Source organism: Canis aureus, chromosome 11 (assembly GCF_053574225.1).
Source record: "Canis aureus isolate CA01 chromosome 11, VMU_Caureus_v.1.0, whole genome shotgun sequence".
Classification (NCBI taxonomy): domain Eukaryota; kingdom Metazoa; phylum Chordata; class Mammalia; order Carnivora; family Canidae; genus Canis; species Canis aureus.
Window position 1 is genome coordinate 17,861,941 of NC_135621.1, and position 21,100 is coordinate 17,883,040.

Here is a 21,100-nt window from a genome sequence, read left to right on the forward strand (position 1 = left end):
TAGACTCGGGATATATCGATACCACAAAGATTATAGTTAACTTTGGGTCATAGTAGTGTGATCCTGCGGTAATCTTGGAATCTCTTTAGCCTATTCTGCAGGATAGAATAGAAATAATATATATTTTTATATACTTCAGGAATTGTGCTAAAAATTTCTAGTCATGGGCACCTGGGTGGCTCAATCAGTTAAGCGTCTGCCTTCAGCTCAGATCATGATCCAGGGTCCTGGGATTGAGATGCATCAGGCTTCTTGCTTGTCAAGGAGTCTACTTCTCCCTCTCTTGGCCCCTCCTCCAGCTCATGTTCTCTTTCTTTCAAATAAATAAAATCTTAAAAAAATTCCAGTCACATTGAACCTGTAAATTACCAAAGATACGCTACTAATTTTTATTTGTCTTTATAAAATGTAAGTACCTTGATCTCTGGAGAGAGTCTGTAAATAAGAAAATCCTTTGAAAGTCTTTTCATGTTGATGCTCGGATAAATATGAAAGGAAGATTTCATTATCTTTAAAGGCAATTGGAAATGGGTTTAGAAACTGTTGCCAACATTTTGTTCAATAAGATCTACCACAAAGAAAAATCAATACTAGAGAACAAAAAAAAAAAAAATCACAAGCTGCCACACAATTTGTAGAAAAAAAATCAATGAAAATATAATCATAATCATAATAGAAGTTCATATTTAGAGCTGAATCTTTGTTCACAAAAGTGTACTAGGCATATTATATGCATCTTCTCATTAGGACTCATGACAAAATTATGATGTAGGTATCCTTACCAGTTGACAACTTTCTATAAAATTTAGTGTTTAAATTACTTGTCGGAAGACTTATAGCTAGTAAAGGATAAGAACAAGATTCCAACTAAATTTACTTTGCCTCTAAACCCCATTTTCTTCACCATAGGTCAAGGAGATCTATCTTTACTGGGTTTATCACAGCACAATGGGACCTCATTACTTGTGCAGATTCTGGGGATGGGGCCCCAGAGGAGATCTGTCAACTGAATTTCTGGTCCTGGGAATTAACTCTGGCATTTGCTGTTGAAAGGATGAAAGAAATATATAAAAGGTTTAAAATACTATGACTGCAGAGTCTGTGGCAAATTGACGTTAGACCTAGACTGGTGTCGGTGTCTGAGAAGTTCCAGGCCAGTGAATGAGGCAGGACAGCAAGGGATCCAGGGACAATGATTAACACGGTGTCTACTGTATCCCAGACACCTTGTGAGACTCTGGATACTGAACAAAGGAACTAAATAAAAAGAACCAATAGCTGACTCCTTGGCAGGTAAAAGGAGCCAGATGATAAAATGTCTTAAATGGCAAGCTTGAGATTTTGTGTTTTATTCTGACACTGATAGATGAATAACGAGGGGAGAACACGGGAAGATATGAATTTCAGGAAAATCAGTCTAAGTAACAGTTCAATTTTCGAAAACGCGTGTTAAAATTCTTCTATGAGCCCAGTAATATGTCAGGCATGGAAATGGGGTGATGAATGCCTGCCAGGGGCAACCCAAGGGTCAGTGTCCAGAGAAGGAATGAGTCTAACTCATTCATCTCATCATGTTCCTTGACAGTAAAATGAGAAGGGTTGAATGGCAGCCACTTTATCAATTGATTTATAGTCTCCCCCACCCCCGGTCAATTTAACCACCTGAGAAAGAGGGGACTTAACTGTTTCAAGAAAGGAAAGCAAGCAACTGAGTTTTAATAATTTTTAAATAATTTTTAAATAATATTTATATTATGAAAATCTTCTAAAGATCTATTTCAAAATTATAGTTAAGTCACAGAGTGACTGGAATTCCTCCCCCACGCCTTCCCGTCTCCTGTAAGTCCTCCAAGTTGTTTTATTGTGATTCACAACTTCATACTATCTACTGAGGAACTGTCAAAAACCAATCGTGCCAGCTAAACAGGCAAGGAAGGTGAAGATTATTGCAATAGGACTCAAGACGACTGCAATAAGGAAGAAAGCCAGACTTCAACTCTGTTAAAACACAAGCAGGAGAGTTTTAGGCACTGGGGTGAGGGAGAGGAAAACTACTGGAGGACATCTGGGGGGAGGTCGGTCAGTGGGGTTGGGCATTCACGGAAGTTAGGCTCCTGTCCTCCCACAGACGCTAGCGGATAGGGTCCTGTCCTCATGGTTATGTTTTAAGGGAATGGCTCCCTGGCACCTGAGAAAGACATTCTTGGGTTGTAACTGGCAAGTGCTGGAAGAAAATTTATACTTCCAAGGGACAGAGAAAGAATTTACAACATCAAGTTTTCTAAAGTAAATGCTCTAAGAAAAGGGGCCTCTGGTCAAGAAAAAAATAAGTCTAAAGTTTAGTCAAGTGGAGGAGAATGTTAAGGCATCTTGGTCATAGCTGCCAGTGGGTGATTCAATAGTTTTTGGGTAATACGTAGCCTGATATCTAAACATGATAAAAAAAACATATTTGATGGGACATGGCTCTCTAGTGGACCATGTATGTCAGAGAATGCTTTCTAAGTGTTAATTCTGTGTCCTTTTCTAGGTGTCCAATAAACTACATGTCAATTCATGGGCATTCGGGACCAAGGAAAGCTGTTATTGAAGGCAAATTGTCTTCTTCCACCTTAATATTTTAACACTTAATGTAATGGTTTTTCTGCATAGAATTATTGGTTCCAGAAACATAAGTAGAGAGATCTAAACGTTAACAATTTTGATATTGGAAAAGAAACCTTATAATGATATTTGCCCTAGGAATCTCATCTGTGTCATTAAGAAGTTGCACATTAAAAAGCGGTATGTTCTCAGTAGTATTTCGTCATTATATTTTGCTCTTGCAATAAATCAGACCAAAAGCCTGTGCAAATATATTTTATGCAAATAAAAACAAAATAAAGCCAGGAGTATTTTGCATTTTGACAGTCATTAGTTGACTCTGAAAACATTTAACCTTAATATTAATGTAAAGGAAGAATTTTTTTTTTTGTCAAAACTGAAAGAATAAAATAAAACAAGGCATCTAAGAGAAAGTTACTAACTTCATTCTGTGCTGGGTAATGTAAAAATCGCCAGTCTTTTCTGACTCCTTGTTATGCAATGCAAACCTTTCAAAATCTCCGTTGAAAAGAACGCCTAGCTCTTTTGTGACAGACTTATTCTAACATGGTTTATGAAGCAGAATCATAGAATCATTTCTTTATCTTTGACTTGTCTTTTTGCTTATTTCACACTAAAAGACCTTGGTTGAGTCAATATTCAGTCTTTGCTACTTCATCTCATGCTGTTTCTTCCTGTATATTCAGTTGTGTGTATGAGTAGGTTTTTTAATCACTATTATCTTAGATTCTGGACATTTCTACCAGCCATCCTTCCAGAATTTCTATAATTTTCTTAAGCTTCTTGCCAGCACCCAAAGTGAGAAGGAACAGCCAGCGCAACAGGAGGGAAGACCATGGAGAACATTTAAACGAGTGCCCTTGTTTCCAGAGAAGCCAAGTTACTGACACCTGTGAGCTCTTGAGGAAAAAAAAAATATATATATATAATTTATAAATATAAAAATATATATTTTATAATATATTTATAAATATAATATATATACATATATATATTTGCAATGATTCCTTAGGGACTGACTTCCTGCTTAATTTTTTGCAATGAATTTACAGCCTTTGGTTTGGTTTGTTTTGGTTTCGATCCACAAATTATAGCTCCTTTGGGCCATTAAGAAAGAATTGGCTTTATGTAATCTGAGACCACTGGTTAAAGAAAGGTTTCAGGGACTGCCACATTTAAATTAAATTAAGAATCCTTTTCATATGGTGCTTATTTTTAGCCATTTCATGTCACTATTTACTCTTAATAAAAATATGAATATTTCACCTCATTCCAAAGTATTTAAATCATGTGCTGGGACAACTCTCCTGGGCTTATAGGAAAATTTATTTCCCCTTTAAAGAGTTACTTGATTTTGAGTTACATGGAATGTCCTTATCTCATTTTTTTTACTATGAGAAATGTATTGAAAAATGAAGATGTAAGTTCTACAGGTTTACCATACATGCACACTATTGTACAAACAATAATACATCAAATTTGATTCCAAATTTGAAATCTGGCTCACAAAATGAAAAACGGGATTTCCTGATAAGGATACTTAGCTAGCCTGCTAATAATGACTATCTAAATTGAGGAAAGCAGAGACATGATATTAATAAAATTTATTATATCTATAATCCTTCAACTCATGCTAATTTAATCACACACATAAACTTACTTTGAGAAAAATAATATTTTTTTAAAATTGTAGTACAGCTAAGAAAATTATCCTGATAATGTCACTTTCACTGGTCGCTGATGACATGTAACATAATATGACTATGGGAAAGTAGCTCTTAAAGTACGGTCGTAAGAATTTTTCCATACTCTGTAAGCCAATAATGCCATTTGGGGAATAATTTTTGAAAAACCTTCCCTGTCAAAAATTAAAATAAAAATGTATCTACAGAAAATGGTCAATGCTTCTTGATTTATAATAGAAAACAGGAAAAAGAAATAGGAATCCTACATAGCTGAGGGAAATGAATATATAGAGAACATTAACCTAATGGGATATTATGCATCCTTTTTACATTCTAATTGCGAAAACAATATACCTACGTGCAAAATATTTATTTAGGAAAAAACCCTATTCCTTTATAGTAATTTCCAATCTCTATTGTACGTTAGTCCATGTCAGACGGGAGAAACACCTGTGGGGTGTTTGTTCTGTTGTTTGTTAATAATATATTTGCATATTTTAAAAATCATATATATGCCTAGGCCTCATCCCCAGGGATAATTTCTAAAGGTTTAGAACTGAGCACAGCCTCATGTATTTTTAAAGGACACCAACAGTTTTTCTGGCGCAGAGCCTGGGATGGACCCGCTGGGTGGACGGGAGGTGCCGTGGTCACCGTGAGACCCAGGTGCTTCCCTGAGCAGCGTGCGTGAGGAAGCGTGAGCTGAAGCCAGAAAAGTAACGGGCCAGACAGAAGCAGGACCGAAATGATAGGCCAGATACACACATGGATGCCCACACACACACTCTGTGCTAAAATCATAAAATGAGCTTAACAAAAGGGGGAAAAAAGGCAAATCGACAAAATGAAACCATTTGGGTTGTGGAGTAGAAAATTATGGCATTATGGCTGTTTTTTTTTTTTTCTTTTATAGAAGCTTTTCTTGTGTTTCATTTTTTAAAAAATATTGTATTTTTATTTATTTTTTAAAGATTGTATTCATTTATTCATGAGAGACATAAAGACACAGAGAGAGAGGCAGAGACCCAGGCAGAGGGAGAAGCAGGCTCCATGCAGGGAGCCCGATGTGGCTCCATAGCAGTTATTTGCTGTCTGGGGCACCTGAGTGGCTCAGTAGGTTGATTGTCCGACTGGGTTTCAGCTCAGGTCGTGACCTTGCAGTAGTGGGATCAGGTCATGGGGCCGACGTGAGACTCGATCCCGGGACCCGGGGTCACGCCCTGGGCCCAAGGCAGGTGGTGCTAAACCGCTGAGCCACCAGGGCTGCCCAAACATATCATATTTTTAAAGAGAAAGAACCTGCTGGTGAATAATCAGCAACATATTTACAGCTGGAAATGAAACCGCAGATGCGTAAGTGACCTGGGGGTTCCCTGGGAAGGCCTCGGGAAGGTGGGTTAGGGCCGTGCTTTTGCTGCCCACAGAAGAGGGACCAAATGAAACCGTGAGTGTGACCCGGGGTACCCACCTGCCACCCGGGAGCGTGCTCTCGATGTTTAGCCAACGAAGCCCAGACCTGTGTCCACACAATAGCCTCACCCAGTATGTGCAGCAGCTTTATTTGTGCGTATCAAGACTTGGAAGCAGCCAAGATGTCTTTTAGCAGGCGACCAACTGCAGGATGTTCAGGAAGTGGCTCGGGAGTCAGCCCCGAAAGGAAGAGGCTGGGGAGCCTCCAGTGACCCAAGCGAGGCCGGCACCTGACACTCCAGGGGAGCCAGCCTGCAGAGTCAGGAAGGGCCGGTGGCTGCCACCATTGGGGGAGGCAGGATGAGCAGGGTCGCAGGCCGTGGACGCCTCCTTGCGATGCTGCAGATGTGGCTGCGTGTCGCCGTCCACTTACCAACATGTGCAGGGCCTACACCGCCAAGACGAGCCTCCCGTGCACCCTGGGCCTTGGGTCACGGTGACATGTCCTCGTAGGTTCACGAATGTCGTGGCCGACATGGACGGTGCCCTTGTGTGGGGCCAGAGGGAAAGGGGAGGCCTGTCCATTCCTCCCTCAGTTACTGTGGACCTACAGCTGCTCTCGGCAGGAATCTCTTCTTCCTAATACAGTTGGCATCAGTGTATGTGGGATCTAGATGAGGTGGCCGCAGCCTTGGAAGGTCTTGCTGTTCCGGTGCATATTCAGGGCCCTGGGTGACTCTCCCTGAAGCCCCTGACTCCTGGTTTCTGCTCGGGTCACGGCCTGGGGTTGTGGGACTGAGCGCCCGACCCCATCAGGCTGGTGCGCAGCGTGGGGCCTGCTAGGCACTCACTCTCCCTCTCCCCGCGCCCCTACCCCATTCCCAGGCACACGCACTCACTCTCAAAAAAATAAGCCTTTTTAAAAGTGCATATAAGGGAAAGGGGGGAACTGAGTGGGGAAAATGAGAGGAGACAAGCCATGAAAGACTCCTGACTCTGGGAAACAAAGGGTTGTGGAAGGGGAATTGGGTCGGGAGACGGGGTCACTGGGTGACGGGCACCTGACAGGATGAGCACCGGGTGTTATGATATATGTTGGCAAATTCAATTTAGATTAAAAATAATGCATATTCACTGGTTCATCACTTTGAATGACAGTATGATAAAGAAAAAAAATCAAGTCATAGTTATTCGATAAAATTATTTAATTTTTAGACAATAATGAAAAATATATCTTTGAAACAGAGTTAGTTTAGGGGAGAACAGGAAATTACTAAATTTAGGATCAATATTAATGATACCTGATGGGCACTGAGGCGGGCACTTGATGGGATGAGCACTGGGTGTTATTCTATATGTTGGCAAATTGAACACCAATAAAAAATAAATTTATTAAAAAAAATTAATGATACCGAATCTATGGTAGAGAAAATTAATATACTAAAAAAAAAAAGAAAATTAATATATATCTATAATTTAATAATGTTCATGAATTTAAACAATTAGTTGGATTTTGGCAGGGGCAATTGGAAGGGAGACAGTTTTTGTCGGTAAGGGAAAATTTTAAGCCGCATATTTTAATCATCATAAACGGCTAGGGATTTCAATATTTTAATAGATTCATTTAGCTCTAAATGTCTTCTAGCACGTTATAAATCCTCCAGAGTCCCCACTTTATAATATTGCCTTTGAACATATTCATTGTGTCTTTCCGGGAGAAGTTCACTATTGCCATTCCATTAGCCTGCTTTTTATTTATTTCAAAGATGAAAATGAGTACCTTCCCTTTTCATTCACTACGATTGAGTCTTGATTTTTTTAATCAAACTCTGATGGTAATTATCACGCATTAAAATGCATTCTTGGGATCCCTGGGTGGTTCAGTGGTTAAGCATCTGCCTTTGACCCAGGGCGTGACCCCGGGGTCCCGGGATCGAATTCCGCATGGGGCTCCCTGCGTGGGGCCTGCTTCTCCCTCTGCCTGTGTCTCTGCCTCTCTCGTGTGTCTCTCATGAATAAATAAATAAAATCTTAAACAAATAAATAAAATAAAATAAAATAAATAAAATAAAATGCATTCTTTCCCCCTTCTTGTGCATTTTTCCTCTTTACAACAGCCCTCACATTCTGACACCGGGGGTGGCATCTAGGCGTGCCCCCTTTAGGGACTCAGCTGCTCAGCAGACACTCAGCTGCACAGGGCGATTTGAGCCGTGGGGGGCAGGGGAGGGCAGCGCAGGATCTGCCAACCTCGCTTCTCCTTCTCGGTCTACACTTCCCTGAATCCTGATGGGTTCCCCCAGTGCGGAGCCCCCAGGACGAGGGCGTGTTAGCTCCATGCAGCCTGCTGCCCCAGAGGGGCCCGCACCCGACCTCCAGCAGGCCACACACCTGCAGCAAGAGGCGGTAATGGTCCGACCCTGAGAAACAAGGGTGGGAGGAGGATCTGCAACAACCATTTATGCAAACAGCTCGGCCTCCCTGATCCCTAACTCCCCATCAGTAGGCGGGCAGCGGAGCACAGACAGTCACTCCCAGGGCTGCGGTGCAGACTAGGTCGGACGGCGTAAGTGAAAATCCAGTATGAGTCATCAAGTGCCCGACAGATGCTGGGGGACATCGTGACTCATAGTTTTGGGTGTCAGGGCCATGGGGCAAATCCAGGCCGTGGACGCCCCTAGGAAACACTGGCTACGCGGCCAAGACCCGAAGGAGAGTGAGAGCTGCGTGTGTCAGCCCTCGGAGCCCAGAGCCCCCGTGTTGTGTGAGACTGCTGCTTGGGCACCAGGACACCAGGGGACGTACAAAGAGTACAGCCTCGTGAAAACCCCACAACCAAGAGGAAAGCCAAGAAAGGAGCGTGAATAATGTGACCAGACAGGATCCAAGTTTGTCCCCAGCTTAGTTGCCTTTTATTCTTCAGTTGAGCGAGTTACATGTCTCCCCGTTGTCCCCAAGACCATGCATGCACCTCGACGTGTCCACAAAAGGCCCACGACACAGGGGTTCCTAACTGGGCCATACAGTGTATTTGGAATCCTGGGGAACGGACTGGCTCTGCAAACATTGGTTAAGCGAGATGAAGAATTCTTACAGTTTTGACTACAGCGATTTCAGAGACACGTATAAGCTTCGTTTGCCACAAAACTCACACACACAAAAAATAATAATAATCGGTTAAAGAATATCTCTTTTATGCAAAATATACATTTTAGGATATAATTTGATTAATACTCTACTATATACTGACATTACTCCTTGATCATTTCATAAAAAAATACTCTCATCGCCAGAATTTTATCTTCTGTAATATTTATATTGAGGTAACAACGACAAGACCCAAACCGTGAATGATGTTGGCCAGTGTTTTTTTTTTTTTTTTTTTTTTTAAGTCGTAATGAATTTCTGGCACTCCACGAACACGCAACTGCAAATAGCTTAGTTCTGGTAAGTAGGCACTGAAAACTTCACCACAAAGACAAGCTGATCACATAAGTGGCTTGTACAAAAAGAAATGACACAGTGGATACTCGTGGATCTAAGGCGGGACAAGTCAGGGAAGTGGAGACACCTGTGGCCGCTGATGTCACGGCCACGTGACCCTGGGCACAGTCCCTGCAGCCCCGCGGCCTCTTCGGAGCTGCAGACGGTGGTCGTGGACTGGTCCCCCCGCCTTGGCATGGGCCTGGGCCCTGCACGGTGGTCGTGCCCTTGGGTCCCTGCCGCCTGGGCTTGGGCCTGGGCCCTGCAGCGTGTGGGTGGTCATGCCCGCAGGTCCCTGCGGCCTGGGGGTAGGTGTGGGCACTGCACGCGTGTGGGCGGTTGTGCCCTCAGGTCCTCCGGCCTTGGTGTGGGTGTGGCCCTTGCACGGTGGTCATGCCCTCGGGTCCCTGCAGCCTGGGCCTGCATGTGGGCCCTGCATGGTGGTCGTGCCCTCGGGTCCCTGCGGCCTGAGCGTGGGCCCGAAGCCCGCCCGTGCACGCGTGTTGGTGTTCACAGCTGTTCCTCGGCTCCTGGCCCGTGTGCAGCACACCGCGATGTCCGTGGGGGAGAGGGGGGGCACCCACGGAGTCCCAGCTGTAGCTCCTGTCCAAGGTTTCGGCCCACGGCCAAGACCCGGGGGTCTCCCAGCGCACCCGGGGGCGTCAGGGCACCTTCAGCAGCAGAGGTGGGTCCTGGGTCCAGGTGACCCCCTGGCCGTTTCCTGGTAGTCAGAAGTCCACGGTAGATTCTGCACAGCACCACGGCCAACGGTAGACTCTGCACAGCACCGCGGCCAACGGTGGACTCTGCACAGCACCGCGGCCAACGGTGGACTCTACACAGCACCGCGGCCAACCGCAGCAGCGCTAACACTCGGCTCCTCCCCTCGCCCCTGCGCCCGGTGTCGCCAGCGCTCCTCGTGTGACGTCATGCCGCCCTCGTGTGACGTCAGGGCGGGGCCGGGCGGGGCCGGGGAGGGCGCCTGGTCGCAGGACTGGGCGGGCCGCAGCCTCGGGGACCTGCCCCCGGAGCCGCTGCGGCCCCCCTGCCCCTTGTGCCCCGCCCCGCGTGCACCGTTGCTCTGCAGCCCGGGGGGTCGCGGGGTCACCTCCTCGTGCCCGGGTCCCCGCGGGGTGGGCGGGGGGCATGGTGAGGGCGGCCAGAGGGGTCCGCGGGGCCGGGGGCGCGGGGGCCGCAGGGGTCATGGGGGTCGCGAGGTCTGCAGGGGCCTCAAGGGCCTGGGGGGGTCAAGGGGGTCGCGGGGGTGCAGCAGGGACCCCGGAGGTTGTGGGGAGCCCTGGAGTTGCGAGGGCCGCAGGTGTCACTGAGGTCGCGGGGGTCATGGGGGTCGTGGGAGCCGCAGGGTGCAGCAGGGGCCGCAGGGGTCACAGGGTTCTCTGAGGTCACGGGAGCCGAGGGGCCACGGGGGCCGCAGGGTGCAGCAGGGGGCCGTGGGGGTTGCAGGGACCCAGGGTGCAGCAGGGGTCACAGGCGCTGCGGGGGCCGCAGGGTGCAGCAGGCTCCGCGGGGGTCGCAGGGCCGCAGGTGTCACGGGAGCCGCGGGGGTCACGGGGTTACGGGATCTGAGGGGTCGCGGGGGCAACAGGGTGCAGCAGGGGGCCGTGGGGGTTGCAGGGACCCAGGGTGCAGCAGGGGTCACGGGCGCTGACAGGGTGCAGCAGGCTCCGCGGGGGTCGCAGGGCAGCAGGGGCTGCGGGGGTCCAGGGTGCAGTGGGGGGTCGCGGGGTTTGCAGGGACCCAGGGTGCAGCAGGGGTGCACGCGGTGGCGGGGCCCACCTGCAGCGGGCCGGGCCACGGCACTGAGGCCTCGGTGCTGCTCACCCGGGGGCTCCCGCGCCCCCACCTTGTCTACACCGCCTCGCCCGTGTGCGCAGCAGAGAGGGGGGCAAGGGGGGGCAGGACCCGGGTCAAAGTCATGAGCGTCTTGTCGAGGCCTTTCTGCGCCCCACGAGGTCGGCTGCGTGCAGTGGGACAGACCGTAGGACGGACACACAGACAACGTGCAGGACGGGCTGCCGCTCAGACGCTGCCTGAAAATCTGACCGGTCCTGCGGGTCGGGATGGGAGCCTCCTGCGAACCATGATGATCTTTGATGTTTGCACAAAAACCAATCGATCGAAATAAAGAAAGGGGTAAAAGGAAAAAGACACGAGAGCTTTGGGTGATAGTTGGCACTTTCCCTCTGAAAAGGATGACAAATCCGGGATTAAAAAATAATGATTATTATATATATATGTAGGACTGTAGTGCCAAGCGGGGGCTGCGGTGACACCGTCCTGTATCCTGCCCTCCCTGAGCCCTTGAGAGATCTGGCCTCAGCGCGTGTGACCAGTAACAACCTCTTGGCAGTTATCTGGGCACAAACATCCAGAAACATCCAGAACGCCAGTACAGCATTTTTGAAGAAAAGTAAATCAAGACATTATTAAAGCAAATATTTCTTTCAAAAAATTAGGGAGAGAAAAAAAAGAAACGAAACGAAAAAGATGCCAAGGAGAAACTGGCCCTTCCCGCCCCACAATTGCGCACGCAGGACAGTGGACCAGGGCTTGCGTGTCAGCAGGATGGCGGGTGCACGGACACGGATCCTGAGCCATCCACTTCCCCAGGCTCTGCGACCTGGCTCTCAGGCGATGGAGACAAGGCGGTCCGTGCAGATGAGCTGAGCAAGGTCATGTGGTGTGCGATCAAGATAGGATCCCAAACGTCTTCCGAATGGTTTAGGGTCCCGAGAAATGAAGGTCCAATGACGTGATGGGCATTTGGAAGCACACGGTTAAATGCATCTCCCTGAAGACAGGTTTATGTGTCGGTGCTGGCCGGTGTGACCCCGACGGTCATCTTATTGCGAAAGGAGACCGGGGCCGTTAAGGTGGAGGAGTAGCACTACTGTAGGAGATCTGTAAGCCGGGGTGAGATGTGTTAGCTACCCGAGTGGCGTCTCTGACTTCAAATAGCAGTGTCATGCAGGATTTAAACTGTGTCTAATGGAGCCTGGAGTGACTCTACGTTTAATTCTCTTCGAGGAGGGGTAACCAGCATGTGAATCCGTACACCTTAGCCGACTGCTGCAGCTTGGTTTACAAAATAGATGGGATGGGAGATCGGGAGCGCCTCAGAGGACAAGGAGAGTTGTAGGGTGATGTGACTGGAGACAGCCTCAGAGCATTGCCTGCCAAGCCTGCTATGTTGTTTAAGCTTCGGGACTTTTCATATCCTTTCATGAAAAAATGCACAGACATCAGTTGAATCCAACCAGAAAACAGACACAGACAAACAGTACCATGCAGGATAATCAAAAGTGCTATTTCGAGTTCAAGGAAGAATTTTTTTTTAACAAAGAATTCGATATTGAGACCATTTGTAACTTAAAAAAAAATAAAGCTCACTAGAGCTGTCGTTCCCAAAAAGATTAAATGAGCTATCGCAAATTATAGTTGTAATACTTCAAAATGTATTCTTTCCCAAATTATACTTTGCATTGATGTGATTTTGGCATATGGAATACTAGAAATCTTTAAAGAATTAGGCAAAGCAAGTTAAGTAAGATATAAATTTGGCTAATATTTTTACATTTCAGAATATGCTTCTGAAAAACAAATGGGCTGTTTTTTCTTTTCATTTTTTATTATTTACTAAGCTAGTCAGCTAACGTAATATATTTGGCTAATATATTTACATTATGGTTCTGAAAAACAAATGGGCTGTTTTTTCTTTTCATTTTTTATTATTTACTAAGCTAGCAAGCATGATTAACTCCAAGAAGACAGCGTTTTGTTTTGTTTTTTTCTTAGCATATTTAGTCTTCCAGCTTTATACGGCTAAATGGATGATTCTTAAATAATGACATTGGATGCCATTATCTAGGTGATGCGGGATGAATGCCTAATTTTAGTTCCTTGGATTAAAAAAAGAAAGGAAAGGAATATAAAAGAAAACAAATGAAATAGAAGTTGCCTTATACTTTCAGCATGTAACGGTCTGAACTTGGTTACAGGAGGTTTGCAGTTGGCTCCGCTGCCGGGAACCGAGAGCCATTTGATCTCGATTCACTTTGTCGTTGTATTATGTCGCATCCTAGTCGTGGATGCGTGACAGTCGTGGAACAGAACAGGAGATCTGCCCCCTAAGCTTTCACCCAGCGGTTTTCCTCCAGGCCCCTCTGGAAGGGTCGTGCACCTGCTACTTACTAGAAAAGGTCAGAGGCGGGAGGACGGGGCGAGCAGCACGCAGTACAGCCCGACGTGACCGGTCGTACGAGCAGGACAACTATGGACAAGCAGTCAGGAGGTCAACGTTCCGACCGGCCCACTGGAAAATGTGCCGCAGAGCAAGGTGAGACCCTCGGCAGTTAGGCAGTCAACGTGGGGCAAAGACAGACAACCTGATGGACTTTGTCGCCCCGTGACCCAGGGCTCACCCCGCTGCTCAGCCCTCAGGGGCGTGATGGCCACGCAGGAAGGAGAGTGGGCCTCTGCTGCTTCCCCGTGCTCCTCCCAACAACCCCCTTTCCTGACTCTGTTTCCCAGAGCAGGACACACCGGGTGAGCTAGTGACCCCGTGATCTCTAAGGGCCCAGGAACAGCCTGGGCGAGGACTGCAGCACCTGGTCCCTGCAGGGTGGAGCTGCCCCGCGTGGGCACAACCCTCCCTGCTCGCATCTGTGAGCTCTCCGCATGCTGCATGTCTTCTCTGAGCTTTCGCTGGTGGGAATTTGTGCCACCCGTTAACTATGGTACGTGCCCAGGACACAATTTCTGCTAGTGAGAGAATTATCTGCCCATGTGCTTTGTTAGCATGCGGAAAGACAGAACATGGGAGGTGAGAGCTATTTCATCCTACTCCAGTGGATGATGGGATACTTAATAAGAGGATGTCTTAAATAATTAATAAAGAACTGCAGATAATTTATCCTTACATAGGGACCTCCATGCGCCTGGAGAGCTAGTTGTTACGGCTCTTCCGTAAAGTGATTGGCAATATGACTTGGGGACTTATAGAAAGAATAATTCATCCTAGTTGGCCATGTAATCTAAAAATGCAAACTACACTATAAACATTGATTTGGTTTGATTAAAAGCAAAATGGTGAATATGCATGAACCAAAGAGGTTGTGAAGCTTATAAATCATTCATCCTTATAAAAATTTACACAACCTCCAAGATCCCTCCAGGACCTCCAGAAAGGTAAAGATTTGCTTGGCAGGTTTCTATTAATTACACTAGGTATATGTAAATCTTGGTTGCCGTTCTAAATGTTCAGTTATTTTCCTGAAATACAGGTTTCTACAGAAAAATTATCTATTCTGTTTACAAGTTCTTTTACTTTTAGAAACCATAATTTCAGTGTTCATTTGAAAAGACTTCCCTTCTAATTTAATAACAAGTATTTAATTAGTAAAATTATGAGTTATTCTTTTAAATATATATATAGTTTTCATTTTGCAGGTTGATTTGTGCTAGAAAATTTGATAAGGTTTTTGCTTAAGCAGACTTTTATTGAGTGGAATGGTTAAAAATATAATTCATGAGAATTAACAATGTTGAACCGAGTTGGAATTGGCATCTAAATACATAGTGTGCATTTTATATGGTTCTTAAGAGCATGTGCTTGTTTGGGGGTGATATTGAAACTGCTTCTCCGTGTACTATCAATGGGTACGTTTTTGTGTATGAAAGATGATTTTGTAAAAACTTCTGCATAAATAAAAACATAGGTCCTAAATGCTGGGAGTTCACTCTCATCGGGAATCCATAAATTTTCTTAATGTAGGACCAACTATACTCATACATGTTGGTAGAAAAAGAATTCAGTGGGAATCTGGCAATTTCTTTTCATCTTTCTTTAGAACTCTAAAAATCAAATCAGTAGAGATGCCAACTTGAAAGATAAAAAAGGGATCCTATAGGAAATAAATGTCTGAATAAGAATAAGAGGAGAGATCTATAATCTCCATAGAAAAGATCAAAAGAAGAAATGAATGGATTCCTGATAAATATAACAAGACAACACACTAAAAAAATTAAGTGAGGTTAACCCAAAATGCTATGAGGCCTCGGGGGGGGTGGGGGTGGGGCAGAAGCACAAGGTATAAAAAAAACTAAGCAAAAATTAACAAGGAAGTTGATTATGGTGAGAAATGACAAAGAATAAAAGCCCATAGATGAATTTTCAAGGATACGCTTATTGATAAAGAGAATTTTGCGTTTGTGAAATAACATTTCACGTATAACTTTTCCATACAAACTAAATATCTCATTAATTGCTTTGCTCAAGAAACGTTGCCATTTTACAGAAAAATTCTCTATGATATAAAAGTCTATAAATATAAAAATCCTCTATAATTCACAGTGCTCTATAATTTGCGAAGTACTTTTTCTTATATGATATCCTTTGACAGTTTAGAATTCATAGTATCATCTAACAGCGGAAGGAACAAATTTTAGTTAAGTTCTTAAACATGCAACAGTTAGTATAAATACTGCATGTGATACGTTTTAAGGTGAAGCTCAAAAATATATGTCAATGTAACCACATACTACACAGAAATACATATATACATATGCATATATATACATATAGTGAGTAAAGATAATGTAGTTAAAAATATAATGTTCTATACAAGAAATCATTAGTCATATGCTACGATCATTATTTAATGTACGTATATATATCTCGCTCAAGTACTATGATAGGACATGAACGCTTCGTAAAACATTTTAAAAATTGTTCTAGCTCTTAATATTTAAATGTATAAAAATACATAAAATTAGCAAACAATCGATTAAGCCTATTCAGATCACTGAAATACATTTTGGTGCAAATAATAGATGCAGAGGAATGGAAGTGATCGAAGCGAAGCGGGGCATTTAAAACATTACGTACTGAGGAAATAAAAGGCTAGTCTCGCTCCTCTTTAGAGACTCAGGGGCGTGAGACAGGACGGACAACACAAAATGTTCGGGAGCAGTGAGAGAGAAGCACAGTATGGGCAATGGGACGTTTCAAAGAGAGAAGACATAACAAAATAAACACTTAAGGCTTAAAATGTTAAAGCGTTCAATAGAGAGAAACTGCAATGAATAGCAGAGAAGCGCAGAGTGTTCCTAAAAGGCAGTTGCGCCGGTGTGAAAGCTTTGGGGTGGCTTTGCATGAATACTCAGTCCCTTGCATCCCGAGGCCCTAGAGCTCTGGTCGGTCAATGAGCAGAGAAAGCACCAGGGCCAGAAGCCACTGGGATCGTCAGAGTGGGAGGCGACAACAAGGCATCAGCCCTGGGACAAGGGTGCCTGATAGACGTCACAGGACCGTTTCTTAAGGGGGGACAAAAGGGTCCCATTGTCCCGGGGCCTCGTAAAGTTCACGCAAAACAGAAACAAAAAAGCAGCACCTGGGGCACAGGCATGACCGTGGCATAATCTAGAAGCCTGGGAGCTCGGGGCGGGGTGGAGCGTCGATGGGCTTCTGAACCAGGATGCCAGCCCACAGAATGTATTCACTCAACAAGTATTTACTGAGTGTCTTCTGTGTGTCAGGCACAGGTTAGTGGGGGTCAGAGGTAGTAATGGACTTAACACTATTACTGTTGTCTCGAAAAGGAATCCTGTAGCAGGTTTTCTGGGTCCGTGAGCAGTGACGGGGTGTGCGACTCTGCAAGGCCCACGATTCTGGGCCTCTCCGGCTTCCCAATCTTCAGGTAAGTCACGGCCAAAACCGCCCACATGCTGGACGGGGGACTTACTCACAGTGTGGCTAATGCCTTTCTTTGGGGGGGGGGGGATAAAAAAAAAAGAAAAACGGCTTCTCGTTCTATCAATTAATTATCAAATATATGCATAGAGTGAGTGCATAGGGCCAATTAGTGAAATGCATAGGGTCAATTAGTGTGAGTTTCGTTACCTTTAGTTTAAAAAGATGACTTTTGAAGACTGTTGATTATGTTAATTAGGTGAATGATCTAATTTCTGAACACCCGTTACAGTTCTTCCCATAGACAAATGGAAGCCAAACATATAAAGGAAAAAAGGAAGAGTGAAATGCCTTTCATATGGAGCAACCAAGCTACTACCGGAGAGGCGGTTATGACACGCACTTTAATGCCAATAATGAGAGAAGAGGCGACGAGGAATGCAAGGGAGCGCGTGCAGCCTTTCCTAGGAAGCGACCACAGAGCATTTGCATCACTCAGTATATTCGCAGCACTTAATCTCTAAGTCACCTGTTAGGATCTGATGAAACGCACGCCTACCTTTCCTGATCCCTCCGTCAGAAGCACACGTGTAATCACCTGTCGTCAGTAGAAAACATGTTTCCCCTCTTCCGTTTTTGTCTCTGGTACTAGAGCGTCTGATGGGGAGCCTTTCTGGGGGTGATAATGGCGGCTCACTTCCTGTACTGTCGTCACCTGATAACACTGGTCACAGCACCATGCCCATTGACAGACAGTGATGGATGAGGAAATGAGACAGTACAGAGAGTTTACACTGAAGGTCCAGAGTACGCGCACTCCAGATACAAGAACACAGTCATCACATCACAATAAGAGAAAGGGTTTTCATCACTCGTTACAAAAATTTACACGGAGCAAAATGGAAAACGTATTGAAAAGGAGAGAAATGTTCTTTGGGGAATGTGAATTCCATGTTTAGATTCCACTAGAAAATGAACTTCCGCAGAATTATTCACATGGGGGTGTGATAATGAAGTAACAGACACATTGATATCTTACGGTTTTTTTGATGTGCCATCTAGTTATTGTGAATTAGAATCTTTAAAAGTGGAGCGTAGGGCAGCTCAGGTGGCTCAGCGGTTTAGCACCGCCTTCAGCCCAGGGCGTGATCCTGGAGACCCGGGATCGAGTTCCGCGTCGGGCTCCCTGCGTGGGGCCTGCTTCTCCCTCTGCCTGTGTCTCTGCCTCTCTCTCTGTCTCTTATGAATAAATAAATAAAATCTTAAAAAAAAAAAAAGTGGAGCCTATTTAAGGGAAATCTCCCAGGTACCTGCGGGTCTTTGGAGCTGACACATGCTTTTAATATTTGCTAGAATTTTAATAAAAAATAATCCCAAAGCTCACTTTTGTGTCCAGGTTCTCCATTTGAAGTGGAAAAAAAAAAAAAGTGTTTCTGAGCATAACGATGGAATAAGATCAACTTCTCCAAATGCCCTTGAAACAACTGCTTGCCCGTATGTGCTTGCCAAAGATGCCTGCGTCCTCTTGGCCTAGGTGCTCGCTTGTCGTGTTTACCAGGCTGAGAGTCTGCTCTTGGTCCGTGCCCTTCACAAGGACTCGGCACAAGCACCCCGAGAACAGTCTGCTGAGACCAGCAGCACCGGCTACGTCCCACCTTCTGGGAAGTCCTGCTTGGCCTGAGGGTTTTCAGATGCATTCAGATACACTGCAAATTCAGAATTTGCAGAACAATACACTAAGTGAGCATAAGGATCTTTATGAAGGACATCTGTACGAAGCATTTTAGTTCTGGCCGTATGTTTTCCCCATTTACCTTGCTTAAACCTCTGAAAGCTCATGAAGGAACATATGTAGAGGCTACCTGCCTTTTTGGGGGGTTTTTTTGTTTGTTTGTTTTTTATTGTTGTTGTTTGTTTTTGATTGTTTTGTTTTGGTTTTTGGTTTTTTTGTTGTTTGTTTTTGTTTTGTTTTGTTTTTTTTCTTTTTTGGTTTTTTTTTTTTTTGCTTGCTTTGTGTAATTGGTGGTTATTTCTAAATTATGCCAAAAGTATTCACAGGGGATTATCATAAATCATCGTTCTACAAGAGAAAGATTAAATATATCTAAGTCATGGTTATATAAATAGATCTTCAGTTTTCAGAGTGGGCTGAACGGTGATCAAATTGTTTAATATACAGAATTATTTCATCAGTACCGGACACAAGAGCGAGCACATTCCTGACTATCCTCTTGGAGAAATGAAAATTTATAGGCAATGTCCTCTGGACTATCTACGGCAATGGAGAGGAGTAGGGATTTAGCAGTAAATCGCCCAAAACTCAGTTTGGGAGGGAAACAGATTAGCAATGCCTCGTGCATTCAGAGGGAAATCCGCAGGGAATTTCAGCTTTGCCACTGACTAGACAAAGCAGATCGTCTGCCTTCAGAATAAGGGTGAATTTATTATATCACGAAGCATCTTACCCAATCTAAAGGGATTATACTGAATCTCCCATCTAGGTTAGCAATGGCGAAAATGTAATCAACCCTCTAGAATATTCCTAGGGAGGACTTTCGTTGTCAGAAAGGCTGTCTTGCATACCCCACCTTTTTGGTGCTCAGGCTATTGAAATACAAGCACCCGTTGTTGTTGAGTAACCGCTTCCTGTGAATTCGGGTGAGATGCACGGCCCCCCGTGGCAGGGATAAAACTGAGACGAACACACCAAGCCAAACGACGAGGAAATCAACATTTTGAGAACGAAAGATGGAAAATGGCCAGTTATCGTACCATCACATCGTGCAGGGGAACAAAGAAACATCGGCACAAAAGCAACAAACAGGCAAAAGAAAATATTGGCACCATCAGCAAAGGGCATTCCCACTAAAGCAGGAAAACTCTATAGACGGGCTGTGCAGGCCTCTACTTGGAATCCACCCAGAGAAGCTACGATCCAGCTGTCTCCACGCCTGACACGAGCACATGGATCGTGAAGAGATAGAACCAAAAACTCAGAAATGTTTGCAGACAATGAGAATGGTCGCCTCCTCCCTGAGGGACGTACCGGTCTATGAGGTGTTCGGTGGCATGCACCTGTAGTTGTGCCTTACCTGATCTGTTATGGTCCAGAAGCCGGTTGTCCTTGCCCAGACAGGAGTCGCCCTGTGTGCTGTTGCAGGCCATGTTTAATTCTGTCTTGCAAAAGGTAGGCGAGCTTGCCTGGGGGGCGGGAGGGATGTGCTTCTTTCTCTTCCTTGGAAGTTTCTGCTTCGCCATAGCCAAGGAGTAGTACATTCCAAAGTTGTTGACGATGACCGGCACGGGCATGGCTATCGTCAGCACCCCAGCCAGGGCACACAGGGCTCCCACCAGCATCCCCGACCACGTTTGGGGGTACATATCCCCGTAGCCCAAGGTGGTCATGGTCACCACAGCCCACCAGAAGCCAATTGGAATGTTTTTAAACTGCGTGTGCTCACTAGCTGAAGGGTCGTTAGGTTGAGCTCCTACTCTCTCGGCATAGTAGATCATGGTAGCAAATATCAAAACTCCTAGAGCCAGGAAGATTATCAGCAGCAAAAACTCATTAGTACTGGCTCGAAGAGTGTGTCCAAGCACCCTCAGACCTACAAAATGGCGGGTGAGCTTGAAGATTCTCAGGATCCTCACGAACCTTACCACCCTGAGGAAGCCAAGTACATCCTTAGCAGCTTTGGATGACAGCCCACTGAGTCCCACCTCTAAGTAGAAGGGTAGGATGGCCACAAAGTCAATGATATTCAAGAGATTTTTGATGAATTCAAGTTTATTAGGGGAAAAAATGATACGGACTAAAAATTCAAAAGTAAACCACACCACACACACTCCTTCTACATACGTCAAGGCAGGATCCGTTTCGATTTCGTATTGCAGAACAACACTCGTGCCATTGATGACTGGTTCTGTCTTGTTTTTAACAATATTGAAAGCTTCGTGTGTCTCCAGGCAAAAGGTTGTGATTGAAACCAGGATGAAGAATAAAGAAGCAAAAGCAATAAACTGTAGGGGGGAAAAAAAGAAATAAATAAAAAAAAAAAAGAAACAAAGAGAGAGTGATCTGAACTATCGTATACTTTGATCCAAATCTAAGAGTATCGATCCCTGCAGGTGGAAAAGAATAAAAGCACATTTGGAGATTTTGCTTGGGATGTCACTCAAGTGAAAGAAGAGATGCGTAGGTATCGTT

At 45.1% G+C, this 21,100-nt stretch overlaps 1 protein-coding gene across 14 annotated transcripts in view; it reads right to left on the reverse strand.

The window, feature by feature from the left end:
* Window positions 1-21,100, reverse strand: part of KCNC2 (potassium voltage-gated channel subfamily C member 2) — a 229,603-nt gene that overhangs the window by 33,667 nt on the left and 174,836 nt on the right. For 6 of the 14 annotated variants that reach the window (XM_077913858.1, XM_077913857.1, XM_077913863.1 and 3 more), the window contains 3 exons: window positions 19,986-20,913; window positions 17,453-17,617; window positions 8,585-12,421 (listed from right to left, as the gene is read on the reverse strand). In XM_077913858.1, the coding sequence (XP_077769984.1) occupies window positions 12,285-12,421; window positions 17,453-17,617; window positions 19,986-20,913 (1,230 nt within the window). In that variant the 3' untranslated portion in view covers window positions 8,585-12,284. Of the gene's footprint in view, window positions 1-8,584; window positions 12,422-17,452; window positions 17,618-19,481; window positions 19,586-19,985; window positions 20,914-21,100 lie in introns of those variants that run through there. The other 8 variants (XM_077913862.1, XM_077913868.1, XM_077913861.1 and 5 more) reach the window with 5 other exon arrangements.